General features: G+C 51.1%; 8 protein-coding genes across 8 annotated transcripts; 3 read left to right on the top strand and 5 right to left on the bottom strand.

Annotated features, from left to right (window-relative positions):
* Nucleotides 1-184: 184 nt before the first annotated feature.
* aglA (putative alpha-galactosidase) lies at nucleotides 185-2,018 on the bottom strand. The gene has a single exon (XM_025661267.1). It carries the CDS (start codon nucleotides 1,940-1,942, stop codon nucleotides 326-328), a length of 1,617 nt encoding a protein of 538 aa, XP_025509937.1. The 5' UTR covers nucleotides 1,943-2,018; the 3' UTR covers nucleotides 185-325.
* A 1,701-nt stretch (nucleotides 2,019-3,719) lies between these two features.
* Nucleotides 3,720-4,110, bottom strand: BO85DRAFT_211343 (uncharacterized protein). The gene has a single exon (XM_025654620.1). It carries the CDS (start codon nucleotides 4,017-4,019, stop codon nucleotides 3,783-3,785), a length of 237 nt encoding a protein of 78 aa, XP_025509936.1. The 5' UTR covers nucleotides 4,020-4,110; the 3' UTR covers nucleotides 3,720-3,782.
* On the top strand, nucleotides 4,099-4,701 carry BO85DRAFT_384957 (uncharacterized protein; the record flags this gene model as incomplete). The annotated part of the gene is made up of 3 exons (XM_025656570.1): nucleotides 4,099-4,213; nucleotides 4,270-4,320; nucleotides 4,379-4,701. The coding sequence occupies 3 exons, from the start codon at nucleotides 4,099-4,101 to the stop codon at nucleotides 4,699-4,701; spliced, it is 489 nt and encodes a 162-aa protein (XP_025509935.1).
* A 396-nt stretch (nucleotides 4,702-5,097) lies between these two features.
* Nucleotides 5,098-7,317, bottom strand: BO85DRAFT_211327 (DUF3176 domain-containing protein). The gene is made up of 3 exons (XM_025654619.1): nucleotides 7,316-7,317; nucleotides 6,454-7,245; nucleotides 5,098-6,395 (listed from the first exon to the last, which is right to left on the bottom strand). Exons 2-3 carry the CDS (start codon nucleotides 6,891-6,893, stop codon nucleotides 5,120-5,122), a joined length of 1,716 nt encoding a protein of 571 aa, XP_025509934.1. The 5' UTR covers nucleotides 6,894-7,245; nucleotides 7,316-7,317; the 3' UTR covers nucleotides 5,098-5,119.
* A 3,045-nt stretch (nucleotides 7,318-10,362) lies between these two features.
* Nucleotides 10,363-10,633, top strand: BO85DRAFT_493425 (uncharacterized protein; the record flags this gene model as incomplete). The annotated part of the gene is made up of 2 exons (XM_025663826.1): nucleotides 10,363-10,506; nucleotides 10,574-10,633. 2 exons carry the CDS (start codon nucleotides 10,363-10,365, stop codon nucleotides 10,631-10,633), a joined length of 204 nt encoding a protein of 67 aa, XP_025509933.1.
* A 357-nt stretch (nucleotides 10,634-10,990) lies between these two features.
* On the bottom strand, nucleotides 10,991-12,300 carry BO85DRAFT_454352 (uncharacterized protein). Its single transcript, XM_025661266.1, has one exon. The coding sequence runs from the start codon at nucleotides 11,967-11,969 to the stop codon at nucleotides 11,235-11,237; it is 735 nt and encodes a 244-aa protein (XP_025509932.1). The 5' UTR covers nucleotides 11,970-12,300; the 3' UTR covers nucleotides 10,991-11,234.
* Nucleotides 12,301-15,213: 2,913 nt separating this feature from the next.
* On the top strand, nucleotides 15,214-17,360 carry BO85DRAFT_211268 (glycoside hydrolase family 32 protein). The gene is made up of 2 exons (XM_025654618.1): nucleotides 15,214-17,025; nucleotides 17,080-17,360. The coding sequence occupies exons 1-2, from the start codon at nucleotides 15,260-15,262 to the stop codon at nucleotides 17,198-17,200; spliced, it is 1,887 nt and encodes a 628-aa protein (XP_025509931.1). The 5' UTR covers nucleotides 15,214-15,259; the 3' UTR covers nucleotides 17,201-17,360.
* On the bottom strand, nucleotides 17,055-18,430 carry BO85DRAFT_211263 (uncharacterized protein). Its single transcript, XM_025654617.1, has one exon. It carries the CDS (start codon nucleotides 18,321-18,323, stop codon nucleotides 17,520-17,522), a length of 804 nt encoding a protein of 267 aa, XP_025509930.1. The 5' UTR covers nucleotides 18,324-18,430; the 3' UTR covers nucleotides 17,055-17,519.
* Nucleotides 18,431-18,445: the final 15 nt, after the last annotated feature.

Genomic DNA, 18,445 nt, shown 5'->3' with positions numbered 1-18,445 from the left:
GTCCAATGCTTGGCGAACCTGGGGAAGAATGGCCAGAGCCTTAGCCCCTCGAGGTTCTAGACACAGAGTAAGGTATAATATGCTATATGCGACTCTTATTGATTAACATTGCACTTACCTCCCTGGGGCCTGTCAAACTTGGTTTAAGTTGAAAGGCGCTGCTACACACAAGGACTATCGAGAATTGGCGGAAACAACTGCAGATCAATTCTATACCCCTACTAATAGCACCTGGGATGTATATCATTCGTTTAGTTGTCCAGACATCAACATGAAACAGCCGCCTAGATGGGCCTCTGCTCCCCAATACTCTCCTCTTACTCCCTTACGACAACTGGACGCCACTCGGGAGGCCAAATACTTGACCATTCCTCTCATCCAGACACGACTTCATTTGCACCGGTCCCTCCGTCAAGCAACTATCCGTCTTTGCATTCTTCAAATTCCCCGTGACTGCATACGTCCATTTCTGGCCGTCGTCCTCAGTGCTGTCACATGCTTGAAGCTTCACTGAGCTTCCATCGGCAGTCAAACATTGTGTCGTCTGCGATAGTGGACTAATGACTCCTGACGACGTCACCCGCCAGATCTGGGAGTCCTCTCCATTGCAGGACTGAAATGCGACTGAAGAATTTAAGGTAGCGGCCAGACAGTTGCCCGATGCTGTGTTGAAAATGAGTCCGGTTGGGACTACCGAAGAACATTCGTCTGGCAGACTGAGCCGGAAGACTGCTGTTGCGTGGCTGGCTAATTCAACCTTTATATGATCGCCGATCTTCTGGGTATCGCCATTCCAGAGATCTTCGGCAGTATATGTACAGCCAGTGTTGACCAGACCCAGCCATTGCACTGGAATTCCCCTCGTTACAGTTGCGTTACCCTTATTAAGCACGGTCAGCAGTCTATCGCCGTTCGCCAGACTACGGGTCAATATATCCAGGGTGTCGTCGCGACTCGCCAACGTGGCCTGCTGTGCCAGGGGATCTTGATCCACCGCAATCAATGCTTCATTCGTCAGAAAGGCAATTTCATCCTTCGAGAGCGCGGGTATGTAGGCGCTTATAATGAGAGGAGCCGAGAAAGAAGCCCACAGTGCGAAATGCGACCGCTTTTCATTCGCCGTAAGGCCCGGATGATCCGGAATTAGAAAGTCCGGGTCGTTGAAGTACCCCGGTTGCTGGTAGCGTGCAAGAAGGGTGTTGTAGTTGTAATTGTTTATGATGCTATCCCATGCGCTACCTGCTCCACTGTACACCAGGATATCAGTTGAATGGCGTGCTAGCTCCCCGTATATCGGCACCCAATCCATCACAGTGTACCAGTCTGTGTTGTTGTCTGTACCCGCAAAGTATGCCGGGGCTGACTCGGAGAAGATCAGTGAGTGCTGCATGTTGCTGAGAACTTGATGCCAGTGTCCGTAGCGCTGCTTGTATTCCTCTTCAAGCGTCCTGCCTTGGGTTGCATAGACATTGCAGCCATCGAGCTTGAGATAGTCAATTCCCCAGGAGGCAAAGGTGTTGGCATCCTGCTCCTCATGCTTGTAGGATCCAGGGTATCCTCCACAGGTCATGTTGCCGGAGTCTTCGTAGATGCCGAAATAAAAGCCTTTGGCTTTGACATAGTTGGCTAGCCAAGGTAGGCCGTGAGGAAACTTTGTCGTGTTCCACTGTAGGGATCCATTGTCGGATCGCTGATAGGCCATCCAGCAGTCATCCAGGTTGATGCGATTGTACCCTGCGTCCCGCAGACCGTTAGCAGCCATTGCATCGGCAGTTTCGATGAACAGGGTCTCGTTGAGGTCGCACATGAAGCGGGCCCAATTGTTGAATCCCATAGGTGGTGTTGGCAGGAGGCTGGAGCGCTCAATGGAGCTGTATGCTTGCAAGGGAAGCATGGTAGCGAGCGTGGCAGCCACCAAGATGCTTTTAATTCCTTGATTCATGATGTTCACAGATCTTTGTGTCCTTATACACTCTTTCAATCAGCGTTCGTGAAGATAAAAGTCACGTTCAGGTGAAGGCCGGCGACAGCAATCAAGTTACAAAAACAACGGACTCTTCAGCAGGCTATCCCTTGCAGCAGATTGTCTGACTGGTCTGGTCTTCCCCGCTCGAGCAATCAAAGTACTAGTGGTTGACACCTGCAGCCAAACCCTGGCGGCTGCTTGCATTGATGCCACGGTGCCATTGGAGCTGCAGCTCGCGGAGTCCGAGTCCAACCATCTGTCTTCGCTTATCTTCCCCGCAGCAGCGGCCGAGGAGTTGGCTCGCTTTGCTTGAAGCGAGATGGCCGGGTGAACAAATGAAGCGATTATATCCGCCCTGTGGTGCCATTGGAATAATAGCGTGTACGTTACATCTATCGGTGATTTCGTTTGTTCTTGGTGTCAGGTCAGCTCCTGTGACTGTCTCGGTCTGATCGACCCTAGGTAAGTGTCTGCACACAACTTGATACGACTGCAATAACCGAGGCGACATACCGGTAGAAACAGGGGTATGGGCGTTCAAAACATCTTTCTTTCTCAGCACTGCATAGGTTATCAAGTCTCCGGCTACAGTTCACTGTGGGAACTGCCTATGGTCGTCTTCCATCTAGATCTCGCCTGCCCGGGATCCGTATCAATAGGGACCACCGTCGACGGTCGCATATAGAGTATATTAGTTAATCATGCTCTTCGCACCTGAGTCCGGCTAATTCCAGCTTTGAAAGTGCGTATGCATGCATTCATTGTCGGTCCAGCCAGCCATGCTCGGATAATAGCTCGGATATTGACTACTCCGTCGCTTCTCTGTATTCCGCAGATGTCTCACTTTCCATTGGAAGCTGAACTCGCTCAGCTCGCTAGGCCAGGCCAGTCCAGCCTCGTTTTTTGATCATCGCATCCCGGACATCAGGGGGATCATCGCATCGTGTTGGAGACAATTTGGAGGTTGTCTCGGAAGCAAACGGACCGGCATTCTTAGCTTGCTGCAGACTGGGCCAATGCCTGGTATAGTTAATTTATGGTAAGACAATAACTACAGTCTTCCGAATACAGCCCTCGCTGAACTCGACTATAAATATCGGAAGCAACTGGAATTACCGCATAGACTGGGCTTGATCCCCTCCCTTTGCCCCATTCCCTAATGAAATAGAGGAAGTATTAACAAATATGCATCTAAAGGGTTTATTGTGCATAAGCTGAGTATAATCGACTTCGATATAATGTAAACACAGCCTCGTCTCTTACAGCCGCTTGTCTCAGCAAGCAAGACAGATCGCTCTCGTCGATCGACACCCCACCCCACCACGGAGATATTACTCTGTACGGTGATGTTAACAATAGGAGAAGCTGATGGGTTGGGGAAAAGTGGCCAAATGTCAATAGCGTCACTGATTCAGTATGGCAAGGTGACCTTGGCATAGTGGAACCCTCCCTTGCCGTCTACCAAAATGTTGTGAGGCTCATGATGATTTCATATTTCAGGAACGATTGGAGCATTGTGGCGGTGTTCAGCCTTACCTACTCCGTACAACGTATATCTCCGTTGACTATTGATCATCGTCCATCTCGAGGATCTGTTTTAAGGTTATTGACTGGAAGAGGCAAACATGGGGGAAGATCATCTGAAACATCGGGACGATCAACGGCCAAGGCCAGAAATAGAAGCCGGTAGATCCGTTGACCTCCTGACGAACGATTCCACGGTACTGCATGAAATGCAGATGCAGTAACATCATCAAAAACAACTTTCTCTTGATTCTTTACTGCCGTTACCAGCCGGCTATATCATGGTTAATGCCTACCCCTCCGCAGCTGCATAAGAGGAAACCCGGGGATTCCGGCACAACACGCGGGACTCCAAGACATGTCTCACATAGTGCCGACGATCGATAGCCCAGAACGACATCAATCTCCATCGGGAACCCACCAGTCTCATCTTTGAGTCTACAGATGACTTCACTTGTCCCTGAGGTGGACCTGACCTCCTCTCCCTAGAAGGTATATAAACGCTGCTGAACACCTTCCAATTTGCCATCAATCACACTCACACTCACAAACCATCAAAACAATCATCTTCTGTGATCATCACATTCAATTCCACTCTCCAATCCAAAATGAAGTTCTCCATCGTTGCTCTTGCCGGCCTTGCCAGCGCCGTCTCTGCCGCTTCTCTCCCCGCGCGCTTCTCCCTCATCGCCGACGACAACACCCCCGTCCTCACTGATGGCCGTATGCTTCCCTTCCCATCTAAACCCCCATCTACCGTTATACTAACAAGATAACAGAGAACGTCTACATCGGCAACGACGCCTCCAAGAGCACCTCCAAGCTGATCCGTAAGCCAACCCCCCTTCCTTAACCACCTCATATCTGACTAACAAATGAAATAACCAGTCTCCGGTGGTGCCAACGGTGCCCTGACCTACCTCGCCAAGGGCGCCGTCCCCACCGCCTGGCAAAACCTGTACATCATCGAGAACAGCGTCTCGCCCATCGCCTTCACCCAGCCTCACTCCGGCGCTGTTCCCGACAACGCCAACACCACTGGCTTCGGTGTCAACGAGGAGGGTTACCTGACTCAGGGCGGTAGGGCCTGGTTCGCCGTTGACGGATACGGCGATGTTCCTTCCAAGGAGGTCTACTGGTACGGTGCTCACAGCTCGGAGTACAAGGCTGCCAACCTCAAGGTTCAGGAGTGCACTACCGAGGAGTGCTAAATGGGTTAATACCATGGCACACACACTTTGTTTTGTAAATCTCGAGTGGGTATATCGGGGATGGAACATATGAATATAGTTAGTGTATAATATAAATTCCTCATCATTGGATTTTCTTCCCTTTGCTGTGAAGTCGTAGTGTAGATCGTTGAGGATCAATAACGGAGCATCGGGAAGTGGACCACGGAAAGGGGGGAGATTCTCCAGTTTGCCAAGCATACCGGATCAATGGGGAGTCTACAGAATATGGACGTTACTTCATTACTATTTCACATATCATTATGTCTCATGAACTTGTCTCCAGGTATCATCTTCATTACCATAATTGCTTTTCTGCTCATAGACTATATTACATATTATACACATTATGACTAGTATACAGGGTATAGGATATCTCATAATAAAAGTGGTAGTAGCATCACCCCACGACTGCCTTCAACTTCGCCCCTCCTGTCGTCGTCTCCAACCACACCTTCATCTTGCGCGATGCCGCCTCCATATGGGTCAAATCCGGACTGCGCTCGAACGCGTGCGGCGCCTCAACAGCCACATCCGAGAACAACAACGCCAGCGGTGACGACTTCCAGATGAACTGGTTCCGCGTCCGGACTACCGTCGTGATGAGGAAGATGAGGGTCAAGACCATCAGTGCAATTGGGAGAATCATCCACGGCCACTTGACGTGCACGAATGACTCGACGGTCCAGGTCGTACCGTTTACTGACCCCTTGCAAACGGCGTTGCGCGCATGGGTCGTCAATGCGCCCGCGAGTGATTGGAACATCGAATTGATGTCCGTGTAATTGCCTTCTACGCCGTATACAGCACGCATGGTGTCAGATGACCAGTCGGGCCGGTTGCTGACGAAGAGTGAGCCCTTGCCTTTTAGCAGGGGCGTTAGGGAATTGTACATGGCGAGTCGGCTGAGCCAGCTAACGTTGTAGGTGCAGTCTGTGCGGTCGGCTTGTTGGGTGCCGTTCACATAGCATGTTTCAGGTGTGAGCGAGATGTCGCTGGTCGCCGATGTGGCGGAGTAGTTCGAGGATGAGGCTGTAGATACCAGGGTTTCATTGTAGCGGCCCTTTTGGACCGAGGCTTCGTAGGTCTTGACGCAGAAATAGAGGGCGCACTCGGTGGCGCTGATTTGTGGTGGCACACCGTAGCCGGCGGCGCTGATGGCGGTGAAGTTCAGTATCACCGGTAGATTTCCGGTGTCGAGTTTGACGAGGTTTAGGCCGTTGGTAGCGTTCATCAGATACATCATGCCCCAGGAGGTCTCGAAGCTGAATCCGTTGGGGAGGGTGTAATTATAATTGGCCATGGTACTGACAACCGATGTTTTGTGCAGGGTGAGGCTGTCAGTGATGTTGGCGCAGCGACTGCAAAACCCTAGCGATTGATAAGGGGTGAAAGTACAGTTCCCCGTGGGACATGTCATGGTAACCGTGTTGCTGTCTGGGCCTTCACTCTGAAAAATACCAGTGTAGATGGCCCCGGTTGTGGAAAGAGGAACCTTGTTCAAACCCGGCCCGGCGCCTTCGCCATAGTCGATGTAGCTGCTTGTATTGCAGACTTGGATGGCGGAATGATCGAACGAGTGGACGGGCTGCGACATGATGTTGATGACTTGCTGCACGAACGGCGCAATGGCCGCAGCAACCACCATTATGAAGCATCCGATGGATACCAGGTGACTAATTATCTATTAGGACTATATGTCGGGCATGATTAATATTGGTGAGACACACATACCGAGGTAGAAAGCGGAACAGAACAAAGGTGGCGCTGAAAGCTCCGCGACTGGCCGCGTCCAGCAGTGAGAGGTCGCTCAGTTGGTTTCGCTGGTTGAACCAGGACCATTTCAACTGCGACAGTCCCTCGGTGATTGGGAAGATCATGGCCGCTTTCATTAGGGTCACCAGCACGGAAACCACGGCATTGAGAGTGATGCCATATGGCCAGTCCGGCATAGGCCGGTTATCATAGTTGTAGAGGACGATAATGATGGCGACCAGAGCCGCCACGGCAATGACACAGCTCACGATCTCCCAGGTCCAGCCTGACAACCAAAATTTCGAGGTCTGGTTCTGCAGAAGCAATGGTCTGGAGGTCGATAACGGGCGGGTCGAGGGTTCCTTTGGGTCCTCGAGATTGCGGTACCCCAAATCGTACTCATCCTTGAGGGCCTTCATGATGACTGCTGGCCGGTTGGGGGAGCTGTAAGACACATCCGGTCTTTGTAGCAGGCGATGGAGATTTCTCTGTCCATGCCAGGGAGAAGATCTGATCAAGATCTGCGTGATACTCCATCTGGGCGACGATGACTCCCCATTGAGGCAATCCGCGTGGGATCTTGGCAGCCCCAATACAAGCTGAAAGGGAAAGCGGTGAGGTCATCTTGAAGGACTCTGAGACATGGCTTAGCCACATATGGCTTAGTTCCAGGGGTCAACAAGCCCCATCCGGGTAACTGATCGCCCAAAAGATTTCTTATTGGCCAATAAACATCCGGCAGGGGGGATATTTCCGTTTTTGGTAAAACCGCTACAAACGGTCAGCCTCTCCAACGCTTATCTTTCCCGCATCTCCCTTCAAAGCCGAAAGGTTAACTGACTCGATTGACACCAAGGCGCAGTCTTCAGTCGCCCCGAGAAGAAGATCGACGTGGAGTTGAGGTGGCAATGTCTCACTCGAGCGCAAAATCTCTCTTCACGCACCTTCACAAAGAAAATACCATCAGCGTTGCCAGTTCTCTTATCCACCTAGCTTCTGTAACACATTGCAAGCAAGACAGTCAACAATTGCCAGCTGGAATGCTGTAAAATGTGAAACTTCTAGACTGAGAGCATCGATAAAAGTCGCGAGTTGTCTGTGCCCATAAACACTAGGTCGATCCTCGACGGGGACGGTTGTGGCTGATCTACAGTCCAAAATCTCGCTGTAGTAAAACCGAATTTTGGTCGGACGGCACATGCCATACTTGATTGAGCTGCCATTGGGAGTTAGTAGTATGCACTATGCAGACGGGGGTGAATCAAACAGTCTATTTCGTGATCAAACTCCCGCCACCACAGCCACACAGTACTGGCACTGTATAGTTGTTCTAGCATGGGTGCGTCGCTCAATTACCCATCATCTGGAGTCTTTGGCAACCGTATGCCTGACTGACTTGGGGAATACTTTTTATGTCCAGCACTATCGCTCTTAGACTTGGATATTGGAGGTAGAGAAAGGACACATGTCAGCCTCTGCAGATGCTTGCATGGGGCCGCCTAAAGATTTGCATGTTCACCAGCAAGCATTTTCGCTTGACTCCGGTTAATATATATGTTTCAGCTTGAAGTGGTGTGGTGTTGCGGACATAATTCCGAAATCTGGTTCTGGTAATTCTTGTGTAGATATCAACAGTTCTCTCGGGGTGTTTAGAGAATTCTTCTGCGGAGATCAGATCCAGCTGGAACTGAAAGGCAGAACAGAGGAATTGCTCTGTGATCGAACAACAATGATTGACCTGTGCTGTCATCATTCCACTGCTTAGAGTTGCGTGGCATGGTTCGGACTGAAGCATGGTTCACGGATAAGATTAGGCACCAGAATAAAGCTTAGCATCCGACCAAAAAGCTTGTCGGGTGGGAGGCTGACATCGGAGTGGCTGAACGGCCGTTGTAATGGGGAAGGGTGGCCGTCGGGCTTAACTGCCATTCTAGAGCTTGAGCTAGATTCTGGCAACTCTGGTACACCCGAGACAAGGTGACACTGGACCACATGCCTGAGATGCTATCCTTTGCTTGCCGTAAACGTTTCTAGGCCATTGGACGTCGAGCCAGACTGGACATCTGCAGCAGCGAGGCACGATCCTTGATCCATAGAATAGTTCATATTTTTGCGCTGCATCAGCTCATTGAGCGTGGGTTAAATTTCAGGCTGGGGGAACTATCTATTAGGTGCACTCCACCTAATAACACTCGTAGAGAAACTGGAAAGATCGCCAGGATTGCGAGTCCCAACGCGTAACACAACATCAAGCAACATGTACTCTGTACTACCCAGGTGCTATTCAGTGGTATTAATGAACGCTGGTATACCTGCGGTGGTGACGGGCGTCGCAAGTTGATTGTGTCGATCACACTATTCTTGAACACCAGATGGCTCAAAGCATCAAGGGGCTCCACAGTTTGCAGATGGTGAGCCCACTCCTTGACGCTGCACTGACTTTCTTCGTGCAGAAATGTAAAAGGAAGTACAACCACCACTAGGTAATATTGGGATGAACTGAAAGGTACGATGGCGAATGGCATCTTTTATTATCATTAGTTAGATAGTACGATACCCTTTGAAGAAGCCCTGAGGATCAAGGGTGTAAAACCAGGGGTACGAGCCCCTCCTAATTTGGTCCTCCTTTTGATCACATACAAATGATAGTTATCAGTGGGTGGAAATGAAATGATAATTCGTCGATAGGACAGTCTCTCAGTAAATGCAGATGCCTATTGAGGCACAGCCCAGAGAGGAATAGTCTCCTCTGGCGGATAAACAAATAAAGAAAACTGGTTGACGAGTCTAGTAGAATATAATTGGTGGAAATGCTACGCTAAGACAAGCTAGTGGTGAGCACTAGACCTCATAGGGGAAAGTGTATTCCAAACCTCATCCCAATCGAGGGAATTTCCCGGTCGGACTGCTGCCTGCCTGCCTGAGTCTCTTGATTTCTTCTTTCTCAGCCCTCCTCTCTGTATCCAGTATCCACCCACCACTAACCAGTCTTCCAGTTGCAAATCTCTTCCCATCATGATCTGAATCCTGTCGGGTCGCTGGCCGGATTGACCTCCCCAGCTTTTCTGACATGGCCATCTCTGCCAATCAGCACCACCTAAGGCTGAGGATCTCCTAGCTCTTGTCTCCTCCATTGACTTACTCACTATGTTTCTTCGTCGTTCTGGACGAACTTATCTCCTCCCTATCTAACGAACCAAATTGCTGGGCCTGAATAGTGCCAACTCCTAGCCTTCCCTAGTGCTTCTACCATTGTACATTCCCCTCTCCACCAAGCATGCGCCTCCCTGTCCACGCGATTAACCACTTTGGTCCTCGCGGATGAGATGGTCTACGTAGGCCTCCCCTCTCGGACAACGGCAACCCGTCAGAGCCGTGAAAATTCGACTCCGCTTAAGTTACGTATGTCCGGGCGGAGCCCTGACAGCAAGGACTCGTCGCCTGCGACGAGGCCATTCACAAATGGTTCGGCCACTAAGGGCAAACCGATCGGGCTAAGCTTCCTGGATGGAGACCTTTATCGGAACTCTTCTCTCTGCCTAGGCTGGCTGTCTGTCCCCTCGTTCAGCGAAAAGGCCCCCCTGCGGAAGCAGGGAAAAAAAATGCGAGCCTTGTGTACATAGCTCCGCATAGTCCGCGGGATCAATCTTAAATGGCGTCGATGGTGTCGTCTTAGCCTTTTCTGTCATCCTCTCTCCTCTTCCATCCTCTTCATTTTCTTCTTTTCTCCCTCAACCCGCCGCTCCTTGTAATTTTTGCCTACACCCATCCACCCCGACACTCGTTTTTTTGGGTTTATCGCTCGCTCCTTGGCAACAATTCACGGCCAATTTTGCTCCATATCACTCAATCGCAGGTTGAAATACCGCTCGAATATTTATAGACATAATGTTTGATGCTGTGATGAGCTGGTTCCGCCCCTCCGGCCAGGAGGAGGTTCAGGAGGTGACTTGGGATCCCGTCACTCTCACCATGAACCAACCTCAGAGCCCGGCCGCCCCCACCATGGATGAGATCGTCACCGATCAGCCTGTACGTGCTTGGATTGCATTCTATGCTATAACACCGCAGACTTGAGAACTAAGAAACACCACTTCAGTCCCTTGGCGAAGGAATGGAATTGCGCTTGCGTGGTGGTGACGGACCGGAGGATGCGTGAGTGATCGCCCCGCCAAATTCATACGAGAATTGCCCCTTTTTGTGTACATCCATGTGCTGACTGCTTGGTTTCGCTCAGTTGCTGCTTCTGCTGCCACTGCTGCAGCTGCTGCGAAAAGTGCATCGGCACCGACTAATTGCCTTCCTCCAACTTCCTTCCCGAATATACCCTTTTCCTGCGACTCCTCGATTGACATATACACCCACCCTCGCCAGACCACATTCCTTATAATACCTAAGCCGCTCGACGGACTCTAATCTCGCGCTCTTTAACTGCCCTTTTCTCCTGTATAATACTTCCGTCACGACATATATCACCCAACAATAGATTACTAAGAAGAATGCGCAAAAATTCAGTTGCATGTATGACAGTCCTCGTTCTTGCGCCGTTAAATTCTTCCCGCACTCTTCAGTATCTACCTACGCGCACGTTTGTATGTGGCGCGCGACAAGCCCATGCAACAGGAAGCTGCCATACGGCTTGATGGCAACAATTTGCACATCCTAGTAACGATTGGGGAAGAAAGCATAGCCCGAGCCATTGAGAGTGGGCATTGGCGGTCCCTATAACTAGGGAAATTCACCCAAATATACGAACAGAGTCACTGTAGAGTGGCCATCATCACCTGGTTCAACCTTCTCTCTTCCGCCTGGTAAACCGCAAACTGCCCTTCTCCCATCTCCTCGACGATCCAATGAATCTCGGCTATTAGAGCTTCGGCTTCCGAGCGCCTCGACGGTCCCTGTCCCCACAAGGCTTGGGCGATAAGCCGACGAGCGTTGAGCGCCTGTGGGGAGGACGGCCCCAAATGCGGCCGGGCATCCATCCAAGCGCGGATCGGTCTCTTGGTCCGTTCTGCCTCTTCGTACTTGCCAACTTTTACCAGGTGCTCTGCTAGCATATGCGATGGTACTGGATTCGATTTGTATGGTGTCTTGTCCACCAGCATCCGAACGGTCTGTTCCGCCTCGGGCAGGTTCAACTCGTCCTGAAGGACGTAGATCCCTTGCCATAATCGGTACCACTGGTGGTAATTGCTGGTGTAGAGGCTGGATGGGGGAGAAGTGGCAGCTTCTTCTTCATCCAATTTCTTCTGCAGGAGTCGTAGGAGGAGTATAAGCTTGGATTGCTGGTCAGCGGTGCTGTCCTCGTCGATGGGCAGCTGTGCCCGTTCGGCGTGTGTAAAGCTGCCGAGGAAATTGCGAGCGATCGAGTAGTCTATACTGTCCCAGAAGGGACTAACGGGGACCGGTTCCTCCCACGGCGAATCCTTGAACATCTCCAACGTCACAAGCATCTCGGCGGTTAAATGGGAGGCTGGAGACTCTGTCGCCATGTTCAATGGTGACGTGAAGAATTAAGCCGCTATCACCGTCAGCTTTCGATATTTTCTCCATCTGACTTTTCAGTCTGCCTGTTCGCCGCTATTAAAACAGTATACTGTCTAGCCTCTTCCAACGTGACTAATGGCCGCTCCTGTCTTTATCCTAGACTAGGCGTCTGAGTGGGGAGGAGCACTCCAGATCCTAGTTATTACTTTGATCTATCTTGCCCCAGGCCTTGTGTCTACTCCACTAAGAGCCGTCAAGAACTCGGGCTCCTTTCTCTGACCGCCACCATGCAGTACAGTTACATCGTCTTAAATTTAGCGCGAGGCACTCATGCTTGCGAACAACGCCGAGATCAGTATAACTTCGATCCACTATGAGACCGGGGTGAGGCTCACTTTGAGAATATTTCGCTCAGATGACCTCTAGCCCAATTTGACGTCTTCCGATCCCACGGGGTATATGATCGTTCTCTCAGTTGCCGTACAACATCGGTGATACAAGATTCCAATTTCTTGGAGCCTGGTCGCTGGGTCTTCGACTTTGACCAGGATCCCTTTCATTACTAGCACTTAGCGCCATGCTAGTGTGCGCACAGAATCGCTAGATGAAGTCTGGTTCTTTCATGACACCAGCCCAACGTGCCATTTGTGACAGGAAACCGCCAGAGCGATCACCGCACTACAAGCCAATAATTCCCGTTAGGCCTGCTCTCGTGGACCATGCAGCAATTTGCATAGGAAGTGACTTTCTGCTGTCGTACAAGCTAGATACGCCAGACGCCTCTATCAAGCTGCGAGCCGGTCAATGGATGGCCCTCTACCGTAACGAATGGCAGCATGTGAGAAGAGTCGACTGTACCTGTCACAGAATGTTCCGCCTGCTAGCCTTGTAAGCACAGATCGCCTGTTGGACCTACATAACCCTGCACCCATCCGACCAATTGAATTGGGACAAGTCAGAGATATGGACCGAGCCAATCATTGTAGCAGCACACTGGGGCTCACCAATAGAATCTGCATGGAGTGTTGAGTGATGGTAACCAATCATGGTTAGGAACTGCAGGGAACGCTTGGACACGTTTGGGATTGCCATGCATCAAAGTTGTCATGACGCAACCTTTGTCTTTCATCCACAAGAACCTCTAGGGACACGTCAACATCGATAGTAGATGCATCATCGTAAAAGACTCGCACAGGACCTCTGACCGACAGTCTGTCCGAGGCAGAATTTTGAATAATTAAATTCTATACATTGTCATCTCCAACTCTCTGCACCCTGAAGTATGCCATAGGGCTAGGCTACCTAGATGTAACAGAAAGCTAGATCCAGTGAAGACTGCTGTAGGGCTGATGCTCTGACTTCAAGAAGGCCCGCTGCAGCTGTAGCTTGGTCGGAATCTGCGGATCCGACTGGCCCCTCCTACACGTCTCCCTTTAGCTATCTTGTGCTTGGCCAATTCATCTCGCATTGTTGGATCTCCCTAGAATGCGTCTCGAAAGGTTTCTCTGGACCTCACTCGAAATGAGTCTCTCTGATTGAAAATCTGCCTTTTCTAGCATAGGCTGAAACCACTATTGAGCGATTACCAAGATAAAATATCTAACATTAATCGTTGTTATTGACAAATTTGGTAGTGGACGGCGGCTTCTTCGACCCGTTCAGGACTAATCTGCGCATGGTTCTGCTCGCCGTCAGTTGCTGGCGCCACACTGTGAGCATGCTTCTTTATACAATTGGAGTATTATGGAGGACACAAGAAAAGGCAGGCTACGGGGTGTTACCTAACTTTATAAGAGATATGCTGTTAGACATAGTAGTTTGAGGGGTACATAAATCAAATATTCAGGGCACGACGTCATTTCGGGATTAGAAAACAAAACAGCATTGAATAAAATTAAAAATTTTGCTCTTATTATCGAAACACATTTCTATCTCCATAATTACAAGGCCCCATCAGATGAAGATATAAGATAAATTCATGCTCTCTCCATGAAGCACAGATTTTCCGAATTACGATTGTGTCGTTTAACTCTGAGTAACTCTTTTCTCCGCCCAATCCTAATTCTACTTTCCAGGTACGTGTGAAACATCAGCTCTAGTTCCTTGCGGTAAGTAAAGGGACAGCATATGTCAGCATAGTATAAGCAGAAGAATGTCACAGAATTCGCAACGACCCATCTGTATTCAGTCCTTGCCCCATATTTCATTACTCTACATCATTTGTCATAGATCCACAATCTGTAACTAGACATACATCATCTGGAACGCCCTCACTCGTTCAATGTGCACAAGGGTTCATAACTCAGGATGTTCTCTCCTGCTGCCCCCAGTATCACCAGCTAGTTCCGTCTTTCGCACGAAATGTGTCGGTTTCTTTCTTTGTTGCTATATCCGATTTGATCAATTGTTGCAGAAACCCGACAAGAGATACCGATAAGTATTGATTAACTCATGTAATGGTTGATAGTCGCGTCTCACAGAGCATATTGATCCTTATTCTGTGACCTTCCTGACCCAATGTCACAAACCTCGCAGTCTCCACCATATGCCGTGTCGGCAATCAGCTTCCCGACCCTCTTCCGGCCCAGACTGATTGATTGATAATGAGCTTTGAACAAGGAGTATCTTGGTGCCTGGTACTTATCTCCCTCCGATGACAAGAGATCTCTGAACCCTCATCATCGCTGCGAGTGTGACGGACCAGTGCGAACAAGTCAGACCAAGGCACACATTGCGCGATGAAGTTTCTTCACACCGTTCGCCCAAAACACCCCTAAATTATACTTGAAGCAGCACCTCGTGTCCTATACGAGTCGTTAAACCTTTTCTTCCTCTAATCTGCCCACTTTTCATCTCTTCTTCACTGCCGTTCCCACTAGATCTCCACCTCGTCATACCGACAAACCTCCGGCTCTCACTTTCTCTTTACGGTTAATCCAAAGCACTCCACGAGCTAATTTACCTACTCAGCAAGTAAGTTCAAACAGGTCAACGGAACCTCAGCGGGTCCCCATTTGAAGATCGGCAGCATCATAACCTCGTTGCGGGAACCCGGGGGAAATTTCGGGGAATCCACGCTGAATCTCCCCGCGCGAACCCTAAGCGGACTTCCTCCGCAATCCTCAATTTCCCCGAGGATACGGAATATTCATCCAGCATTCCAACCATTCTAGTTCTAGTTGTCGGAAATTCCCCGGCACCCCTGCATCAACAAAACATGCCATATAAAGTGTCACTTTTTTCCCCTATGCCAAGGGAGGGGAAGTGAGTGTCCCCTCCTTTGCGATACCTCGACATGAAGCTTCAAACGGCTTCCGTACTGCTCGGCAGTGCTGCTGCTGCCTCTCCGTCCATGCAGACGCGGGCCTCCGTTGTCATCGACTACAATGTCGCTCCTCCAAACCTCTCCACCCTGCCCAATGGCTCCCTCTTCGAAACATGGCGTCCCCGCGCCCACGTCCTGCCCCCAAACGGCCAGATCGGTGATCCCTGCCTGCATTACACCGATCCCGCCACGGGCCTCTTCCACGTCGGCTTCCTTCACGATGGCAGCGGCATCTCCAGTGCCACCACCGATGACCTAGCCACCTACCAAGACCTCAACCAAGGCAACCAAGTCATTGTCCCCGGGGGCATCAACGACCCCGTCGGTGTCTTCGACGGCTCCGTCATCCCCAACGGCATCAACGGCCTCCCCACCCTCCTCTACACCTCCGTCTCCTACCTCCCCATCCACTGGTCCATCCCCTACACCCGTGGCAGTGAGACCCAATCCCTCGCCGTCTCCTCCGACGGCGGCAGCAACTTCACCAAGCTCGACCAGGGCCCCGTCATCCCTGGCCCTCCCTTCGCCTACAACGTCACCGCATTCCGGGACCCCTACGTCTTCCAAAACCCCACTCTCGACTCCCTCCTCCACAGCAAGAACAACACCTGGTACACCGTCATCTCCGGTGGTCTGCACGAAAAGGGCCCCGCCCAATTCCTCTACCGCCAGTACGACTCGGACTTCCAGTACTGGGAGTACCTCGGCCAATGGTGGCACGAACCCACCAACTCCACCTGGGGTAACGGCACCTGGGCCGGCCGCTGGGCCTTCAACTTTGAGACCGGTAACGTCTTCAGTCTCGACGAGTACGGATACAACCCCCACGGCCAGATCTTCACCACCATCGGCACTGAGGGCTCTGACCTGCCCGTCGTGCCCCAGCTCACCAGCATCCACGACATGCTCTGGGTGTCTGGTACAGTCTCCCGCAATGGCTCTGTCTCATTCACCCCCAACATGGCGGGCTTCCTCGACTGGGGCTTCTCCTCTTACGCTGCTGCCGGAAAGGTTCTCCCCTCGACTTCTCTGCCTTCCACGAAGAGCGGCGCCCCGGATCGCTTCATCTCCTACGTCTGGCTGTCCGGTGACCTGTTCGAACAGGCCGAAGGGTTCCCCACGAACCAGCAGAATTGGACCGGTACGCTGCTGCTTCCGCGTGAGCTGCGCGTGCTGTATATCCCCAATGTGGTGGACAATGCTCTGGCCCGGGAGTCTGGTGCCTCGTGGCAGGTCGTGAGCAGCAATGGCAGTGCGGGCACCGTCGAGCTGCAGACACTGGGTATCTCCATTGCCCGGGAGACCAAGGCCGCGTTGCTGTCGGGAACGTCGTTCACTGAGTCCGGCCGCACCCTGAACAGCAGTGGTGTTGTTCCGTTCAAGCGCTCGCCGTCCGAGAAGTTCTTCGTTCTGTCCGCGCAGCTGTCCTTCCCTGCTTCGGCTAGGGGATCGGGACTTAAGAGTGGTTTCCAGATCCTCTCGTCGGAGCACGAGAGTACCACTGTGTACTACCAGTTCTCGAATGAGTCGATTATCGTGGATCGTAGTAACACTAGTGCTGCGGCACGCACGACTGATGGCATCGATAGCAGTGCGGAAGCTGGCAAGTTGCGTCTGTTTGACGTGCTGAATGGTGGCGAGCAGGCCATTGAAACGCTGGATTTGACTCTCGTAGTGGATAACTCCGTGTTGGAGGTGTATGCCAATGGTCGGTTTGCGTTGAGTACCTGGGTTCGGTAAGTATCTTCCTCGTTGACAATTGAAGTGTGGTGATGCTAACGTGAGGATAGTTCCTGGTACGCCAACTCCACTAACATCAGCTTCTTCCATAATGGTGTGGGTGGTGTTGCGTTCTCCAACGTGACTGTGTCCGAGGGCTTGTATGATGCTTGGCCGGATCGTCAGTATTGAGGGGAAGTTTGGTTATCTATAGATGACTATCGAACCTTATAATTACTCCGATCATGCTGATTCGATGGTTATAATGTCGGATGCGCTGTGTTCAATAACGCAAACATGATTAATGAGGTGCTACAGCAGAGGAAAACCCCCTCTATTGCAGCACCTACGATGAACGGCGATAGACCGCTGATCAACTCTTATTCTCTTCTTAACGACTGTTTTATTATAATAACCCAACAATAGAAAGAATTATGCAAAACTGCATTACCTTCAACATTAAACGCCATCGCTATGTAAATCGTCCCATTCATTTCCCTTTCCCGAAAGTCTACTGAACTGATACACGATGAAGACTCGTGCTGGACGTTCTCGGTGAAATATGTGTAGGTCGGAGAGGAGCGACTCCCAGCTCGTCGACCTGTGGAATAAGCTTCCTTTGCGCTGGCCCGTTCCCTGTCTCTGAAGGTGCGGCGTAGGATTGTGCGCGTGGTGCCTGTGGACCGGGGTACGCTATGATACTTCCCCTGGGTGGCTGATCCGATACTGGCGAGTATGTGCTTGGCAGTTGATATTGATTCGGTGGGGTCAACGTCGTAGCTGGCGGAGAATCGGAATCCAGGTTCAGCGAGACCTGTGCCCACGGAGGCGGTGCGAACTGACCACTCGGGGCTCTCGAGGTAGTGGTAGAGGAAGAGGAATTGCTTGCGGGAGGAGTGATGCTTGGTGGCATGGCAGGGCGCAGGGTGAAGGGGACACTTTTTCGAAAGACATTCGGGTTGGACTGAATGCGAAGCACCTCATCCAGCTCTTCGTCCGTCCAGTTGCGTCTGATGCGAACTTCAGGTGATGGTTCTGACGAGTAGATATGGCCGAGAATGGAGGTGCGGCACCATGTCTCTGCGTCTTCGGAGGTCGCGAAGCCAATTACCAGACCACTGCTGCTGTCGCGGAGATAGGTCATGGCTGGGGAGTGAGGGAGGTAGACAGCGGTGGGCTCCGCGGCGAAGATGCGACCCTCGCGGTTTGAGGCCTGGTATGCATTTGCTTGGGTTGTCGAGTTGAAGACAAGCTTCAGCTCCTGTTTCTGGAAGATGAAGTAGACATCGAACGCGGGGACATCGTGGTCGGACATTTCTCGTGCAGGGACAGAATTGTAGTGATGATATGTTGTAGTGCGTACTGTCAATGGAGAGAGAACGGTTGTTTTGATGGCTTAAAGGGGTAGGATGATAGGTCATCTGTTCGGGGTTATTT

This window comes from Aspergillus piperis, assembly GCF_003184755.1.
Source record: "Aspergillus piperis CBS 112811 unplaced genomic scaffold BO85scaffold_36, whole genome shotgun sequence".
In the NCBI taxonomy this organism is placed as follows: Eukaryota; Fungi; Ascomycota; class Eurotiomycetes; order Eurotiales; family Aspergillaceae; genus Aspergillus; species Aspergillus piperis.
This window is presented reverse-complemented; position numbering and strand designations above follow the sequence as displayed.

Excerpts from the sequence above, each read along its gene's own strand:
- aglA (XM_025661267.1), bottom strand. The coding sequence starts at position 1,942 with ATGAATCAAGGAATTAAAAGCATCTTGGTGGCTGCCACGCTCGCTACC.
- BO85DRAFT_211343 (XM_025654620.1), bottom strand. The coding sequence starts at position 4,019 with ATGGCAAATTGGAAGGTGTTCAGCAGCGTTTATATACCTTCTAGGGAG.
- BO85DRAFT_211327 (XM_025654619.1), bottom strand. The coding sequence starts at position 6,893 with ATGAAGGCCCTCAAGGATGAGTACGATTTGGGGTACCGCAATCTCGAG. Across the intron at positions 6,396-6,453 it reads CTGTTCCGCTTTCTACCTCG|TCACCTGGTATCCATCGGAT; the intron begins GTATGTGTGTCT and ends ATAGATAATTAG.
- BO85DRAFT_454352 (XM_025661266.1), bottom strand. The coding sequence starts at position 11,969 with ATGGCGACAGAGTCTCCAGCCTCCCATTTAACCGCCGAGATGCTTGTG.
- BO85DRAFT_211268 (XM_025654618.1), top strand. The coding sequence starts at position 15,260 with ATGAAGCTTCAAACGGCTTCCGTACTGCTCGGCAGTGCTGCTGCTGCC. Across the intron at positions 17,026-17,079 it reads GCGTTGAGTACCTGGGTTCG|TTCCTGGTACGCCAACTCCA; the intron begins GTAAGTATCTTC and ends ACGTGAGGATAG.
- BO85DRAFT_211263 (XM_025654617.1), bottom strand. The coding sequence starts at position 18,323 with ATGTCCGACCACGATGTCCCCGCGTTCGATGTCTACTTCATCTTCCAG.